The sequence below is a fragment of the Rhea americana genome, unplaced genomic scaffold (assembly GCF_003343005.1).
Source record: "Rhea americana isolate MKP2758 unplaced genomic scaffold, rheAme1 scaffold_81, whole genome shotgun sequence".
NCBI classification, from domain to species: domain Eukaryota; kingdom Metazoa; phylum Chordata; class Aves; order Rheiformes; family Rheidae; genus Rhea; species Rhea americana.
The window spans coordinates 3,167,979-3,185,186 of NW_028186990.1; the positions used below are offsets into that span (position 1 = coordinate 3,167,979).

At 37.9% G+C, this 17,208-nt stretch overlaps 1 protein-coding gene across 3 annotated transcripts in view; it reads right to left on the reverse strand.

Annotated features, from left to right (window-relative positions):
- The window catches only part of EPHA6 (EPH receptor A6), a 509,782-nt gene that overhangs the window by 17,566 nt on the left and 475,008 nt on the right, over positions 1-17,208 (reverse strand). For all 3 annotated transcript variants that reach the window (XM_085323057.1, XM_085323058.1, XM_085323055.1), the window contains one exon: positions 126-275. In XM_085323057.1, the coding sequence (XP_085179183.1) occupies positions 126-275 (150 nt within the window). The remainder of the gene's footprint in view (positions 1-125; positions 276-17,208) is intronic.

Genomic DNA, 17,208 nt, shown 5'->3' on the forward strand with positions numbered 1-17,208 from the left:
CTGATTTAAATAAGTTGAGATCCCAATCTAGAAAGTTAGCAAGAAGGCAAAGCAGGATAGGGGGTGATAAGCATTTTTAAGGAATATTTCAACAAACAGATAGATTACTTCTGTGTAGTACTTACATCCTGGTTGGACATCTCCCAGTATGGTCTTTCACCATAGGACATCACTTCCCACATCACAATCCCATAGCTCCAGGCATCACTTGCTGAAGAGAACTTCCTGTAAGCTATCGCTTCAGGAGCAGTCCACCTTATGGGGATTTTTCCACCCTAGAAAATACGTTGACAACTTATCAATATGACTAGAATACAAAACTGTACATGTTTAAAAGAAAAAAAAAAAATATATCCTAGATGCTGAGATTCTGCAGTCTGCTTTCTGTCGATTTGCCTTGTCAATTGATTATAACTGGAAAGGAAGATACATACATGATTCAGAATCTGACAGAAATTTGATTCCTTCTGTAGCCTAATTCATCGCAACCAGCACTCCTTGCAAACAAAAATCTCAGTTCAGAGAACAGAACACATTTTAGATGATTCATATTCCTTCAGTCATATAATTAGTCAGAATATACCTTTTAATTGAAAACATTCCAAATATGAAATTTCTAATACACTGACATTTTACTTCTTATACTCTAATGAAATAGAAACATTTGTTGCAAAACAAAACACTCACAKACTTAATAAAATTATATAGGCAGAAAGGAAAATATAGCTTTTATATTATTCTTTACTTTTGATAATCTCTCTAAATCTTTTTTTCACCTTTTATATATCTAGGTATATTGCAAACTGAGCACGCTTTTAATAGGCATTTCCTGAATCGTTTAATTCTGCAGCTTTCAAACTAAAATCCAAGTAYTACCACAGGAGAATTTGTAAGAATGCAGTCCACAAATCTGATTTACCCTTTAGCAAGATCACAGCATGTAGAACTTTTTTCTGATGATACTGATTTATGCCATTGAATCTGTCCTATTCTCCCATAAGAGTCTGCACACAAAAATTATTCTTCCTTTTATAATAATAAATAAAAAAATAAAGTATTTCTTCTCCAGATGCATTTTTTATTTCTAAAGTATATATTCATTATCACTATCTGTAGAATTTTACTCTTTAAATAAGTTGTTTGGAGAGAGAGCAGTGTGATTAAGGTGCCACTAGATGGTAGAAGGAGACAGTCAGCAGAGCTGAGCGGACCAACAGTAGTTGCTTTCACTGAACAGTAATAGATTCTGTTCAGCATTAGGGTTATATTTCTGAYAGAAACAAAGAAATGAACTAGAACATCAGCTTGGCAACTGAAGAGAAGCCACAGTCAAAAATAAATAGGCAAATTTCTGCTAATTTATTTGAATATATATAAAAAACAATTTGTCTGCAAGTTGTTCGGAGCTGACACAAAATTGRCTCAAAATCTACCCAAAAGTGTTCAAAAGCCAAGCTCTGTGGGGTGATGTGCCTAGAAGCGAACTTCTCAGAATAAAGTTTCACTGAGTGCAATCTTACGATGAAAAATGTAGATGGTTAATATTTATATCGTTCACAAACGATAGTAGCCAAGGTGTCCTTTGTATGATGTTACCTTCTGGTAAGTTGCTTTTTTAAAGCCTTTGCCTGCTCAGTTTTGGCTTCACAAAGTTGCAGTTGAAGTCAATGTCAAGCCATCTGCTGATTTTGATGGGAGTAAGGTAAAGGTAATATCTTGTTTTCTATTTTTACCCAAGCTCCTCTACTTTTTTTAATCCAGTAACCTGGAGATCAGATCACTCACCTGGCATGTAAGGGATACTTTATCTCACATCTACTACCATCTCTGAGAGTGCCCTAATCACTCACTGTTGCATGCTGTGGTGCTCTTAATCCATTCCTGATAAAACTATTCCACTTACAGAGTAATTACAAATGCATTTGGGTATGAGAATAGGGAAGCAGGATGAGAAAGGAGAGTAYGTAGCCCTAGAACCTTATGATAGAGCATTCTTCAAGGAAAGAGAAACTTAACTTCTTATCCCTTCTCCAGGGAATAGTTAAACATTTTATATAAATTAGGTAAGAGCATTTGGCATTTGATCTCTCCGTCTAATTGCAAGGGTGTTTTGATGAGATTTGCATGTCTCAGATTTCTTAGGCAGTGGAAGATTTAAACATTCTGTGCCTCAAATGAATGCTCTGCACACTGGGTTGTCAGACCAGAAAGTTGTGTTCTCTGAGAACATAGTTACAGAGTCTTACTGCAGAGTATAGTTCATGGTAGTGAATGGGGATTGAGGAGAAATATCTCCCTATACCACAGAGTTAGGTGCCTTATCCTTTTACTGGGTCAGCTTTAGTCCTTTATTTTTAAACATTGCCAAACTTAGGCAATTCCATACTTAGATCYCTGGCTTCTGCAGATTTTTTGAGACAAGTGATATTTTCTTGGCCTAAGTCAGGGTGGTGGTAGGCATCTAATTCCTTTTTTGAACCAGGACACATGCATTTTTAATAAGGTAAACAACATTCATACCAATCCATTTCACTAGAGGCACTGCCCTAAAAAACCCTTAAAGCTCTTGCTCATCGATAGGATATCAATCCTGGCTGAGAAATTACACAGGAGATGACAGTCTTGTTCCAGCACTATCYGAATCTAGTCTTACCAAGGGATCCTTCTTGCTCCCTTTTGCTTTATGTCCACTTAAGACACTTTTTTGGACTACCACACCAGCATCTGAGGGAAGATACAAATGAAGAATGCCATATTTTCTTTCCTGATCACAGATCTCAGAAGATGATATGAAAAAAAAATCGACGTTTAAATGACTGCATTATTGTAAAACTTTCAAAKTGTTTATTGAGACAAACTGATGAATTTATAAATTTGTTATGAGCCTAGATTTCTAATTTGTAGGATTTTATTAGTCATTTATCACTATTTAGATTTAATGGATAGTCCCGTGCTAATAATAAAATATCTACTTTTAGGGAAAATACAAATCAATACATAAAAGGCATCTGGTTATTTATAAAATGTTTGAATACAGATAATTATTTTTAAAAGTTTGTTACTTTCATGAATCTGATTATTTATTCCTGAATTACATTCAAAAAAAAAGAGGTCACTGCTGTCATCTTGAATAGCATTCACAGGAAGATCTATGAGTATCAGCTAATTATAAATGAATTTTAAAGAATCTGATTAGTTTCATCACACAGCTTTACTAACTGATCCTTTCTGGACTGAAAGACTGGAGGCTCACTGAATGTGAAAATGAGAACAGAGAACAGAGTCTTAACAAAATTCAAGGCAGTTTGTGTTCAAGGGCATAAGATATGCTCAGTGTTACAATGTAAAAAATCTTTTGTGCTAGTTCTAATGCCAGACTGCAGCAATACCTCTTAAATTTTTACAGTGGATTCATCTTATGTATGAAGACATATTCATAAGAATGTAAAATTCAACACTTAATTACGTTTGCAGAATGTCTGTTCAGGCAAAGAAGTTGTTTTATTTATTTGAAAGCTATTCAAAAGGCGGTGATTGCAATATGACTAGCAGAAAAGATACATAACTAAACAGTAGTAATAGCTACTCATACATAATAGAAGGGCACATAAGGTTTAGAACAGCTGAAAATATATGTCCTGCTTCTGATTAGAGTAATAAACAGCACTATTGCTATTTCTTTTTAAATTTGGATCTAACTGGGAAAATAATAAATGCATCACTGTTTGCACAATGCTCTACCTTCAAATTAGGATAATTTACAAATCATCTACATTTAACTACTGTAGTGATGAAACGTGTCACAGCTCCCTGTGCCGGAAAGCCTTTATGCAAGCTCTTTTTAGTTTTAGTACCTGTTCTTTTGGGGGGATATGTGTGGGGATAGGGTATTAGGAATCATACTGTATTTTTGCTCCATCTCCTACAGTAATAATAGTATCAGGGATATGCCAATTTTGTCTTTATATAGTAAAAGAACACTAGCAGTGTTATTCAGTTTTTTAGGGTTCAGATTTTCTTCCATATGCTGCCTACTGAACAGTGACTAGCTCCTGATTTTTTTCTTGATTGTAATTTAACGAGCAATTTTACCATACAATGTTAGGAATCCCCTTGAAATGAGAATATTAGATTTACTTTGCTTAGTTTGTAACACTGTTTCAGCATCAACTGTTAAAATGCAGTTTACTCACTCACTCCCCRCTAGGTCCACACACGCTCACTTTCCCTAAGGAGGTGTCAATAGCAATTTGCCGTACTTTGAAGACAGAATTGAAACTTCTTTCCCTAAAACTGTGTACAAGAGGGACACTCTTCCCAACACACCCTGTCTTTTCTTAGAGCTTGCAACAAAAAAAAAGAGCGCTTACGATCTGTCACGTGAAAAGACYCCTGCAAGGCAACTGCTGCTGACACTAGATACTGTCCAACAGGCTAGAAAGCACATTCCTTACTCTGCCTTCTTTCCATCTTTTATTTGATTTCTTTATTTTACATGTCAGATATCTTTTTCAAAACACATGAGGCATCAGTAGTTTCTTTAATTAAATATTTAAACATGTTTCAGAAGTCCAGAAGAACAACGCAACTGGCAGCTACAGGCCACTTTTCTACCATGATGAAGGCCATGATATATTGGCAAGCTTGAAATAAGCTTGAGTTGAAAAAATCAGGAACAACACAGGGCAAAGAAGCATAAGGAGGAAGTTTGTTAGATGCCCAGAACTTCTGGCATGCCCTGCTAACTAATTGAAGCGAGGAGTAATCCTACTGAAAACTTTATTTAGAAATTGGAGGTAAGATTTACGTGCTCTTCCTGGATGTGCAAAGAGAGCGATGTACATCAGCAGCCAGACGCAAACGCAGTGCCTCGGACTTAGGAAGTGCTCAAAATTAACTGTGATGTGAACCGAGGACTRTTCCCACGGAAAAGTCTCATCTTTATTTTCCTTGAGCAACAGGCAATGTAGATGGAYTGTCACAGGGCTGGCTGCAGTTTTACTACATGCTGAGATGCAAACCCGTCACTGTCAGATCCACAGACATCTAGAACTGTGTATTTCTAGGACAAAAGGTCCTGAACTACGTGCACCATTAGCCTAATCCRGCACACTAATTCCGATGTAACTGTCAGTTCCTTTATGTATGATGTTACTGAATTGTGCAACAATTTTCCACATCACAAGGATAGTATCTCTCCTTTTCTCCACCTCACAAGACAGATATGGGGGGAAAAAGAACTTCAGAGTGAAAAGAGACAAAAGTAATATGAAAGATTGGTTTTAAATATTGGACAAATTCATCATTCTGTACAAAAGTCTTATCACACTTTACTAGAGCAATGCTTTTATTTGAGCGTATGAATCAAATTCTTCACGTGCAAAGTTATGAATTGTCAGAATTTAGCATCCTCAAATTGTAATTTAAAACCATTCAGTATTATCAATACTACATATATGTCAAGATAGCAAAACTATTCTGAAAAGGCATTTCAGAATCTGCTTTCATTAAGCCTGATTTCAGTCAGTTCTAGCAGTCTTTCATTTTCCTCAGAAATGACATGAACAAAACCCCTTAATTTTCMAAAAGATCAAATTTTCTTTTAATCTCCAGGAAAATACTCATTTTCTTTCAAATATCCTGGCTAACAATGCTAAAATTAAATACATACAAGTTGATTTTTTGGGGAAGTTAGCTATCCAGTTCTTCAGAACAAGTTATTTATGATTTTAATAATATAGCATTTTAGTGACTATTAACTCATACACTACAAATGTATTTCTGTTTGCAAATATATGAGGACGAAAGCTGTTGGCAGATGGAAAGAATCAGCACTTAGATACTGGCAAAACCAAACAGCTGAGATTAAAGATTTGTCTCTAGATCATCAGAAACACCCCCAGTGCCAGTCTCCAGTGCCACCAAGGGAAGATAAATAGTCTTCAGCAACAGCTCTGAACCAGTATGCACAGTCTCTCATCATAAATCTGTATCACTGTTTTACTGTCTTGCATAGGACTTCATCTCTCAGATTGTCATACTGCTGCCATCTAAACATGCTCCTGACTATGCATGTTTATCTTTTTCCCTGTTCATACTTTACTGCCAATGTGTTTGCATATGCTTAGGTTCAGCTCTGCTGCCTATGCTGAGGCAACGTGAAYGGGACAGAAGCAATGGTTGACTCCCTACCCTAAATGTGGGGCAGATGCAGCTGGCACGCTTCACAAGTGCCTGCAGACTGCTGCCGTGTATATACCCACCTGGTGGAAGTCTCTCTGGGCTGGGGAATTCACACAAACACTCAGGGGCTACCTGTTACCAAAGGCAAYACAGACATGGCCTCTGTGTTGCAGTCCTCTACTCAAGAAAGGGAGGTAAAGAAACCCATTTCACACATCACAATTGAAGAACTGGGCCCAAAATCCTTCAAATGAAGAACCCCTAAGGAATGAAAGATGCTTTGTATCYGGAATCTGATGTTTGAAGAACTCAGATTTTGACAGTTAACTCTTACTCAAGAGAGTGAGTTACCGTTTGTTCCAAGAGACACGTGGCAGGCTCACAGGCTTTATCTGCTATAACAGTTAGGTCTTTGTCCCAGCTCGGGCCATGAGCCTGGCTTTATACCAACGCTCTACAAAGTTCCCCAAGCTATAATRTTTCCTGTCAGGACTCACCTTGAAAAGTCAGTTCCTTCTTCTTCTGTAGCTTTTGCTTCTGGCTTTGGCCTCCTTGCATGCTTGCCTTTAGTCCTTTTAGCCCCCTCCACCTGGAGATAGAAGCTATTTCCTTAGGTTTGTCCAAATCTTTTCATCTCTTACAAAGACAGATGGGAAGTCGCAGAAAGCTGGATAGCTCCTTTACCCCATAGGCTCAGTGTGTGTTTGTTTGTGTGTGTGTGTGTGTGTGTGTGTGTGTGTGTGTGTGTGTACACATCTTTAAATCACTATGGACTACTCTTTTGGTGCTTGACTGATCAATATTTCTAAACTAGCTGTACCTGCACTGAGCCTAGTATTTGCAATAACCCTGATTTCAGCAATGGAATGAATCAATACTAGGTATTCAGCTAGTAAGAGTACTCTTACTAAAGAGTAAGATTAGAGACAGTGCTGGTTTTGTCAAAAGCTGATTTGCCATGAACTAGTGAGGCTGTGTTTGCTGGTGTCTTTGCTGTGCTTCTGGATGAGGATTTGTGGGCGAAATGGTGGTGATTTTATGTCCCAGCTGCAGGATTTTGCTGAGTATCTCTTGGGTATATATCATTCACTTCTGCTAATTTATGTTCTGATTTAGGTAGGCATCTAAGCACATCTTTTAGCCCCATGATTCCTCATATTACAACCTCTACCCTGCAAGAGCAATGCTATGGACCCTGCACATGTGACAGCTCTCTCCACATATTCAGATCTGTTGTTGTAGGTCTCACCACACCACAAGTGAAAACAGGGAAAGCTGGTGGMTCCCCCTTTGAAACCAGATGCAGGGTATAAGCCCCATGGTGCAGATGGACCGATGGTGTAAGATATTATGGACCACATGCACCAAAAGCATACTTATGAGCTCAGGTAGGCCAGGGTCTCAAATGAGGACAGATGTTGGCTCATCCAGGCTGAAGGAGGAGAGGAATGGTATTGCTAAGCATCACTGCTTACAATTTCTACAATAAAGACAGAAGGAACACTGCCAAGTGCTGAGGTGGCAGTGTTGCTAGCATATAGACTCTGCTAGTGGACAAAACTCATGTTAACTAGCATTAACATTAGAGATATAGCGGGAAGCTTCCCCAGAACTCTCCTCCCTTTCTATCATTTTGTCTTCCTAATGGTCATCAGCAAGTTTGAACAGATTAGTTGTACATACACACAAACAAATATATGCCATCTTATTATCATTTTATATAAAAGATCATTCCAAAAAGCGCTCCGTGTAGAATTAAAATATTCACGTATTTTTCTAAATATTAAAGAATTATTCAATAGAAACTTTTTATAAAATAGCTGGAATTCTCTTTAGYATTTCTTTTGAAACAAAAAACTTCAGCAGTCAGTCCCGTTCCTTTTCTGAGGCATTGATCTTCGCTTGGGTTGAAAGATAATAAAAAGTCTGATAAAAATGCATAGCTTTGACCCTCAAAATCCATGCAAGTGAAATGGTAGTGAATAATTTTCTAACCACTTACATCTGTCCTGCAATCATGTTTTCTTGGCAGTGCAATTTAAAGAACTTTATACAATGACATAGATGCAGCAAACTACAGAATACAAGTTGTTGATGCCATTGTGTCTTGTTTGTGCAACTAACTGGACTACAGAGATCTTTCCTAGTTAGTCAATGATGTCTTCAGCTACAAGGTGCTCATTAAAAGACTCAAGATTTTTACCTATTTTAAGAATAATACATTTTTAATACATTTTTTGATTTTTAAATGAACAAGGTACATTGTATTATAGATTGAGGAGTAGGAGGCTATAGTTGAAAACTGGTATAAATTCAAGTCTTATAGAGCTGCAAGTCTCATGCACTTTTTTTTTGATTTTTTTTTTTTTTATAAGAGAAGTGAGAAAGTGAAGAGGAAGAATGGAAAGAGGGAAAGGGAAAAAATAGCTTTAACTTTTGAAAGTGACAGCTTTCCAAATAAGTGTAGACAGATTGAGCCGTCAGGGAGCAGCAGGGGCAGGGCTGCTTCCCAGATGCAGGCAAGGGAGACGAGGGCACTGTGACGGGACACAGGCTGAGCAATGCTCTCGCTGATGGGGCGCAGTCCCGTGGCACTGGGGTGGGTGAGCAGAGCAGGGTGGTGACAGCAGCAGGTCCTCGCCATGGCCCAGTGAGCATCAGGCAAAGGCGAGGGCAACTCGCCATGCCCAATGTCACTCCAGGACATCCCAGCAACTCCAGTCCAGCAGGGCTGGGGTTGGTCAGCTACAGCGCTGCTGGGGCATGCTCTGGTGAGGCCAGGGAATCTCCTAACAGTTTAGAGAGTGGGACTTCACATTTCCCTAGGATTAGGAATGCACTAGTGAATTTTAGAACACTGGGTACTTGACCCTCAGTAAAAGAGCAATTCTTCCCTTTTCTGAGATTAAGTATCAGATCCATGCATCTCTACCAAATCTAGTTTAGAAACTATAGCACCACTTGGCAGTAATGATAGGAAAAAAATGTCATTTTTTCTTGAAACTAATATTTCTGGCAAAGATCTATCTATTCTCAAGAGCATCAATTTCAATGTGTCTGCCAGCTGTGTCAGCACAGCTCACGTTATAGCAGTAACCAATTTCTTGAAAGTTACTCCTACGGAGTTCTTCAATCTGCACATCCAAAACCTGTTCACCTTGCTTACACAAATATCCCTACTGTAGTCAATGGAAAAGGTGAAGAGGATTTGTTCTGAGATGTTTATTTGAGGGATGCCTTATGTTGCACAACTCTACAACAAAAGAATTTGCTACAGGGCCTGTGCTTACAGCCAAACTGAGTTATAGAATACAAATATTTCTCTAAAAACAAATAAGGTAAATTGAAAATAATATTACTAGGCACTGTGCTTTCTTGAAAGCATCGAGCAAGACTTGTCTCTGAAATAAGGGCCCTGACTTCCCCAGGGCTCTGTGAAGTGTTTGTTATTGGATCTAGAATAAATTGTTACTATGTGCTGCTTGAACAGTTCATGTTATCAACTATCCTTAACCATTTCACAGCTAGTGATTTCAACAGAAACACGTAGTTGACATGCACAACAAGCAGTTCCAGAGTTTCAACAAGCCAGTGGTCTCTGTATAATACTGCATAACATCCAGATCATTTGTACTTATAGTATCCTGGCCCTGAACCCCTGCAAAAATTTCTTCCACACCATGAAATGAAAGGTAGTCAATAAAAACTCAGCAGCATACAGAAATCTGAAAATTGAGAACAAAGTAATGTATAACTAAGTACAAAATTAACAATATACAGGCTACAGTACTGTGTCCATTACACATTTTCACATTCCATTAAAAAAAAAAACCCTTTATGTTTTCCTGAAAATGAGACTGCAACAGAATTTTCAAGTTGCTGTGTTAGAGAGCTGGATAATCTAGGGACCTCTATACTGAATTTATGTTTATATGCCCTGGGGTACACTAGATTTTATTTATCTAAGGCTTCTTCAAAACTTTTCTCTAGAAATGAGTCAGAAACATAATAAAAAATAGGCTTTTCTTTTGAGAGTTAGTGCTGTACACAGATGCTGATGATCAGAATTATTATGAGACTAAGCTATTCTGTAAGTATATCATTGCCTTAGTTTTGATTCCCATTGGATCAAGAAGTGCATAGGGAAACTAATATCTTAATAACTGATGAATTAGAAGTTCTGCTCCTGCTTTTGTGAGGTCACTTCTCATTTTACCCTGAAGGAGTTTGCCGGTTAAGTTTCAGATAATTCATAGACTAGTAACTGGTTATAAGATAGGAAAAAACAGGCAGAAAGAAAAGGTCAGGGACCACTGCTAATGTCCTGCTGGCAGCGTACCTAGGAAGAATCTACTTTACTCTCTAGACAGCAGAGAGATAAAAATTTGCTAACAATACAAAGCTATTCACAGTAGTAAAGATATGGACTGATGTCAAAAAATTGCAAAGGGATCTTACCATACTGACATGCCAAGTGATAAAGCAGCATCACAGCCAGTGTCATAAAGTGAGGCACAGGGGAAAAAAACTCTCCTGACTTTACATACAAAATAACAGGACTCTGTTACAATGGATAGCTCTATGAAAGTATCAATTCAATGCTCAATAGCAACTAAAAGTAAAATAGAAATCAAATGATAGGAATGATTGGGAAGAGAACAGAAGACACCATTATGGCACTGTTGAAACTCGGGGTGTTCCCACAGCTTGCTTACTGAGTGTAGCCTGGATCCCCCATTCTTGCAGAATTCACTGAGACTAGTGGACTTATAGAAAAAGACAAGATGGATGTTCAAAGCTATGTAATAAAACATACCAACGAAGGTCTACACAATCCTGAATATAATGAAGAATTTAATAGGTACAGATTAAACATGATTGCTCAGTGTATAGAACTAGGGCATATTAAATTAAAATGGCAAGTAGCAGATTAAAAACAAACAGCACTACATTTTTACAAGGGAACTTGTTGCCATAGGATGTCATGGACTCTAAAAGAAGAAACATCCTCAAAAGGTGGCTAGATAAGCTTATGAAATAACTATTCATGAAAGAATTTCTCTTTATATTATCAAATATAAAGACACACCTCTGATTTAAGGCAGTCTTTGAGTCACAGACTGCTAAAAGCTCCAAAAGCAAAACTGAGAATATATCACAACATGCATAGTCTTTTACTATATTCCTCCTTGGCATTCGCTATGGCTTGCATTTTGGAGACATGCTACTGAGCTAAAACACACTGGGATTAGCTAAGTTTGATCATTCTTAAATTATTGTGATCTCAGTTCACCTGCAGGCAAAATTTAAACATAGGGTTAACAATGTAACTGGAAAAAGGTAGTTATGAATGTATCAGGAACATTTGGAGGGAAATAAACTTAAAGAGAGGCACCTGAAGTGAGGCACTCTGATGTGAGGCAGTACAATTGTAGGTAGCTATTGGAAGGATCACAAAATAGTTCTTCCTTGTTGCTGATTCTAGGACTACATTTATATGGTTCTGTACCAGACTCCAACTTTGATATATATCCTTTATGACTAAACCTACCTCTTAACAACTGGTACTAGGCAGTTCAGCTGCTGGAATTTTTAGCAACAGAAAAAGGACTGATAGGACTAAGGATATAAACTAGCAGACTGTTATCTGTACAAGCACTGTCCCATGATACGGTGAGCAGACCACTGTGTTGGACTGAGGGGGGTCTTATGTTTAGTCTGGGAAGGGACAACTAGCTTGCAAAGATTTCACTGTCAAATCTTTCATCAGCAATAAATATTTCACTTAGGGGAAAAAAAGGGGGAGGAATAGAAGCATTCCCAGGCTGTTGGGCAGCATGTGAGTTTCACATCTATAAGGGCATCCACRTTACCGTGAAAAAACTGTTCGTATATAATAAGGGAGATGGAGGGGCCAAATGCTGCTGAAGGAAAAGCAACCAACTCCAGGGCCATGGGGTGAGAAACATGACAGGCACCAGGGAACTGACAAACATCAGCCACCATTTCTCATATGGGGACATTGAAGGATGATGATGAGGAACAGCCTGCCAGGGCCGGGGTATGGCCACGCAGCTCAGTAAAAAGGACTGCAATAGCTGCTTCTCCTCAACTAGATAAAACTGCTCCAAGCACCACCCTGATGGTTTGCCAGTGAAACCAAGTGTGTGAGCCACAAAATCTGTCAGTCAGCCTCCATGCTACAAGCTTTGAACCACTGGCCTGTTCAAACCACAGATGACTGAAATGTAGAGGCAGCAAAGACTTTGAAGGCTAGATCAAGTTGCCTAACAGAGTGTCTAGCATCCTTTAGGCACTGTCACTTGCCCCCTACCTGACACTTTAGGAGAATGCAGATCTCCCACTGTGTCACGTCCTAAATTGCACCAACAAGACCAAAGCCTATCACCAAAAAATTACAAAGAAATGAACGTGAGAGAGTAGTTCTCAGTATAAGTTAGGAGCTGCCTCCCAACAAAGTTTTTCTGATRTTTCCATTTGGTTTAGTGACATACTGGTATCGTCCATAGATCACTGCAGCGTGTCAGCATGCAAATTGTTGAATAATAGTATAACCATCTGTTTGATGATGAATAGTTTGGCACAGAAACATGGTTGAGCCTTCCTGCAGACAATCATGGTGAACTAAATCTCTGTCAAATGTCTGAATAAAGGGCACAGCATATCAGTTAATTTCTATTTTACTATTGTCACCAGCTTACCAGGACAATATATTGACTGATGTTTACCCTGGTAGCTTCAGTTATATGAATGGTTATGCTGATTTAATATATAATGGTTATACTAGTGTAATGTTGGTTTATAGCCACTGAGAATCTGCTTTTGACCTCTACAACAGGACATTTCTTATCACTGTACATCCTAGATTAACCTTTTTCATACTTATTTGCTCTATCTTGATGTATTTTATTTCAGACTGTACCTGAATTATAGGACAAAAGACACCTCTGTCCCACAAGTCAATTGAATTTACTCCCTGTATTCCCCAGATGGCATAAAGCTTTGAGTAATATACTATTAGATTACCTTTTTCTGATGAAGCATCATACTAAATCATCAGCTGACCAATGATAATATAATGGGAATAACATATTAACATAATTTATCATCCCCATACCTTGCTCAGGGGATATTTTACTTTATCATATAATATATTAGTTGTCACTTCCATGATATATTACAGTAAGACATCATCAGAAAGAAACATTTTGATGAAGTAGTACTTAACAGTAGAGACTATTATCTAGGGATAAACAGCCCTCAGGGGTACTTTGTTCAACAGAGTTTGCAATACAAAGGTGAGAAGGTACATGGCATAATGAGATGTGATTATTCTCCAACATCAGAGTTGCCACTGGTGCTAAACCAGCTGCGGTTTATCTTGGAATAGCAATTTATATAAATTGCTATATACCCTCTAATCAATGGTAACTTTTGCATTGCCTTAATTAATTCACCATAAAGCTTCACCAAAGTGGTTGAAGCTTGCTTTGGCCTTTTTAAGAGTCACCACAGATTAAAGAACATAATGTGTTCATTTCACTGAAATATTTATCTAGTGTAGAATAATTCAAAATGTAGGGCTTTTTTAAATTAAAAAAAGTTAATCTAACAGGGGTAGATTGACAAATGACAAATCCCTTTTAACCACAAGTTCACTGAGAGAACACCATTTAAATAATTTGGAGCGAGGAATTATRCCTTTAAGCATTCAGACTTCATGCAAATTAGGCATATCCATCTGGCTAAGTTATGTCAAAGTTGGCTGAACCCCTGCCTTAGGGCACAGGTGCATGGCAATGATGCATTTACAAGGCCAACTGGCATAATATTATAGATGCAGCTTCTGCAGGAAGCCCTTTTTGGTGCTATAAAAAAGCACATGCTCTGAAATTTTCCCTTCTTCAGTTGTCTCAGTTAAAATGAATATGTGCACAAAGAGGAAATGGATTTCAAAAGCTCTTCTGGCGGGTAGGAAAACAGCATGTGTTCAAACATGGTAGGCAGCCACGAGCACAGCTGTGCCTACAGCATTCAAAGGATGTGCAGGTATACTCAGGTAATAGCATTGGGAARGAAAACATAAACCCAAGATACTCAGACAGCAGGAAAGAGAATCATCTTCCTTTGTCTGTAAATAATTGACAATTTTTATTTGGTTTACCAAAAYCAAATTTGGTCTCTTCGGTTTCTAGATTTTGACCTTGTTTTCTCAAGGAAGTTAAGGCAAAATACCRATACTGTTTTTGGTAGCAGTTAAGTATGAAATTATGAAATACTAATGCATGGTTTAGAATTCTTATTGTCAACATTTTCTGTGTGAACTATAAGTCTATTTCTTGTTACTTCAAAAGAAAAAGAATCATAGGATTTCAAGAGCTGGAATGCTAACAAAAACACCATCTACTTTCAGGTTCATAACAAAGTCAGCTATACTTAATGGCACATGCATTGCACTGCTTGTTTCAGTGTACACATTTATGGAGTGGAMTGGTGATCATAAGCATTAATTCCCAACAACTCACCTAGTCCCTTTAGTTCTGGTGGAAGAACTGAAGAATGAACTTGAATTATGCAAAGAAAGGGTACACCATCATTACTCCTGCTAAAAACTGTGCTATCAGGCTAACACTGATGAAAAACTTGGCAGGTAAAATCAGAATATGCTGTGATTCAACAACACTGAAAACAACCCTGAAAAGATGCCCCTGTCCTTTATCAGCAGTTTCCAGAATGCTACTTGATTTATTCCAAGTATGCGAGTTCATTAACTGCAACCCCAAGAGTGTGCTCTAGCAAATTGATCTAGATGAGCCACCTCACCTCCTTAACAAATTTCCACACCTTCTGGCATACTCTCTGAAGCTTTTCACTGTGGCTAGTGCATTAAAGCCCATGGCTTGTATTKTTGTGACTAACAAGTGGTAGATTAGGTCACAGCTTTGGCATAATTCAACTTAAAATAAAAACAATCTAAAACCAAACAAAAAATATCACACAATCAACCATAGCACACAAATTAATAATAATAAAAAAAAGCAGGCTTTGATCCAGCATAGAGGAATCCACTCCTCCTCCTAGACTAAGATGTAAAAGGAAGCCCTCCATTGCTCTTTCTGTCTTCTGCATTGCCTTCCTCAGGGTGTGCACAGGACCCAGCTGCCTCGCTGGTCATTCTCGTGGTCTTTATTTGCTTTGAGCCTGTGAACTTGAGTTGCTTGGTGGGTCTCGACATTTCAGTGCCTACATTAAAATTTTCTCTTTTCACATCCATTCCTCTGCTTTGGAATCATGTGCTACAAGTGATCTTTAATTAGAGGACTTCTACTATTTCTGAAATACAAGTGGGTGTTAGAGATCTTTGGCTTTTAAATGTATCTACTACTGCTTCTGCTTCTTTACCTCGGCTGAAAAAAAAAAAAAAAAAAAAACCCTCTCCAGTCTTAATCTGTCTGAGGTCACAGGATTCAATCTGACATCTCTATCTCTTGTTCCATGGTTTCAGGCATTATCCTTAGCAGCAGTATCTCACTCCCTTCTCGCCCTTTTTGCCAAGCAAGATAGTGAARAGGCTTTACCTGCATTTTCTAATCTTTAGTTGGTTCTGTATACAAACATAAGCTTTTGCTGCCAAAGCCTGTGTACTTCTGTTTTTTTATAYAAATCCAGCACCCCAGCATGTTATACTCTTCCATTCTGTCTCCTTTTCAAGGTGCTTCTGGTATGTCTATCAGTCATACTCACTTCCAGCTTAWAGATCTTGTTAGCTAGCCAACCATCACGTTTTATGTGCCATGTGAACAGGTGTCACTGTGAAAGAACTTCATGCTTTTCAACACATTATTCAAAGACCTTTTTAAAAAGGAGATGCAATTGGGATGCTAGGGCGATCAAGATTTCACTTGTCTAATTAAAACTGTTGATGGCACATGCTTGATCTCTCTAGCTCTCCCTCCCCATTTCATACACTGTTTGGAACTCAGAAAAAAAAAAAAGAAAAAAAAAGAATAAAGGGAAAATGAGTCATTGACTTCATACAGAAGAATTAATGGAAGCAATGGAATGATCAGTATTTTCATGTGCAATGCTTTTCAGCACAGGACAATATACACAAACTGTGTGTCTGTGGGCAACAGCCTCAATATATTGYCCGCTCGCTCTTTTAGAAGCGTTCCAAAATCTATCAGTTGTTTAAGGCATTTGGCAATGGGWTATGGAAGTTGTGGGCAATTGCTGCTGCAGAAAAAATGTTCATCAAAAATAGGCATGAGGATGTTTAAACTATTCTGTTTATTTTGGCATTTGAGGGTTAAAAAGCTCATGGCTGACACTGCCTTCTTTAGATTCACAGTATTCACAGCAAACGAACCATACAAAAATCCTGAGTCASAAAAACAAGCCTGTTTTTGTATTGTTCCCCAAATGTCTTCACAATCACATAAAAGCCTATAAAACATTTGTTTGAGGTACACTGACCAGTAATGACTTTTCCAACTATAAATAAATTAGAAAGTTATTTTTTTACACTTGGTATTTCATATTTCCAAAAACAAGAAGCAATTTTGCTGAAATTTGTTAAACATGAAAATTTTCCAATAACACTACTTAGCCACTTTCCTCTTCAGAAGGCTTTATAACTCCTGACTAATTACTCTCATGGCAACCCTTCGAGGACATTACTGCCTTCCTTTAACACTTGGAAAAACAAGGACAGAGGTTGAGAGTTGTCAAACATGCTGAATAACTGCAACTCTCAGTGTCATTAACTGGATTTCGGGATGCTCACTGTTACTGGAAACAGACTATAAATGATTTAAGAAAGCTAAAAGTGCAAGGTAAAAGAGCAACAGCCTCCGAGACTAAGTTTGCATTTATGCTGTGCCTTCATCTCACAACAGAGAGTGCTTTACTATGTATTTGGTATTTGTAAAAATAAAAGAACTAATTAACAGTCAACTACTGTAAGTGTTTATATAGACTTTATCTTCTGCAGTCCATTCACTT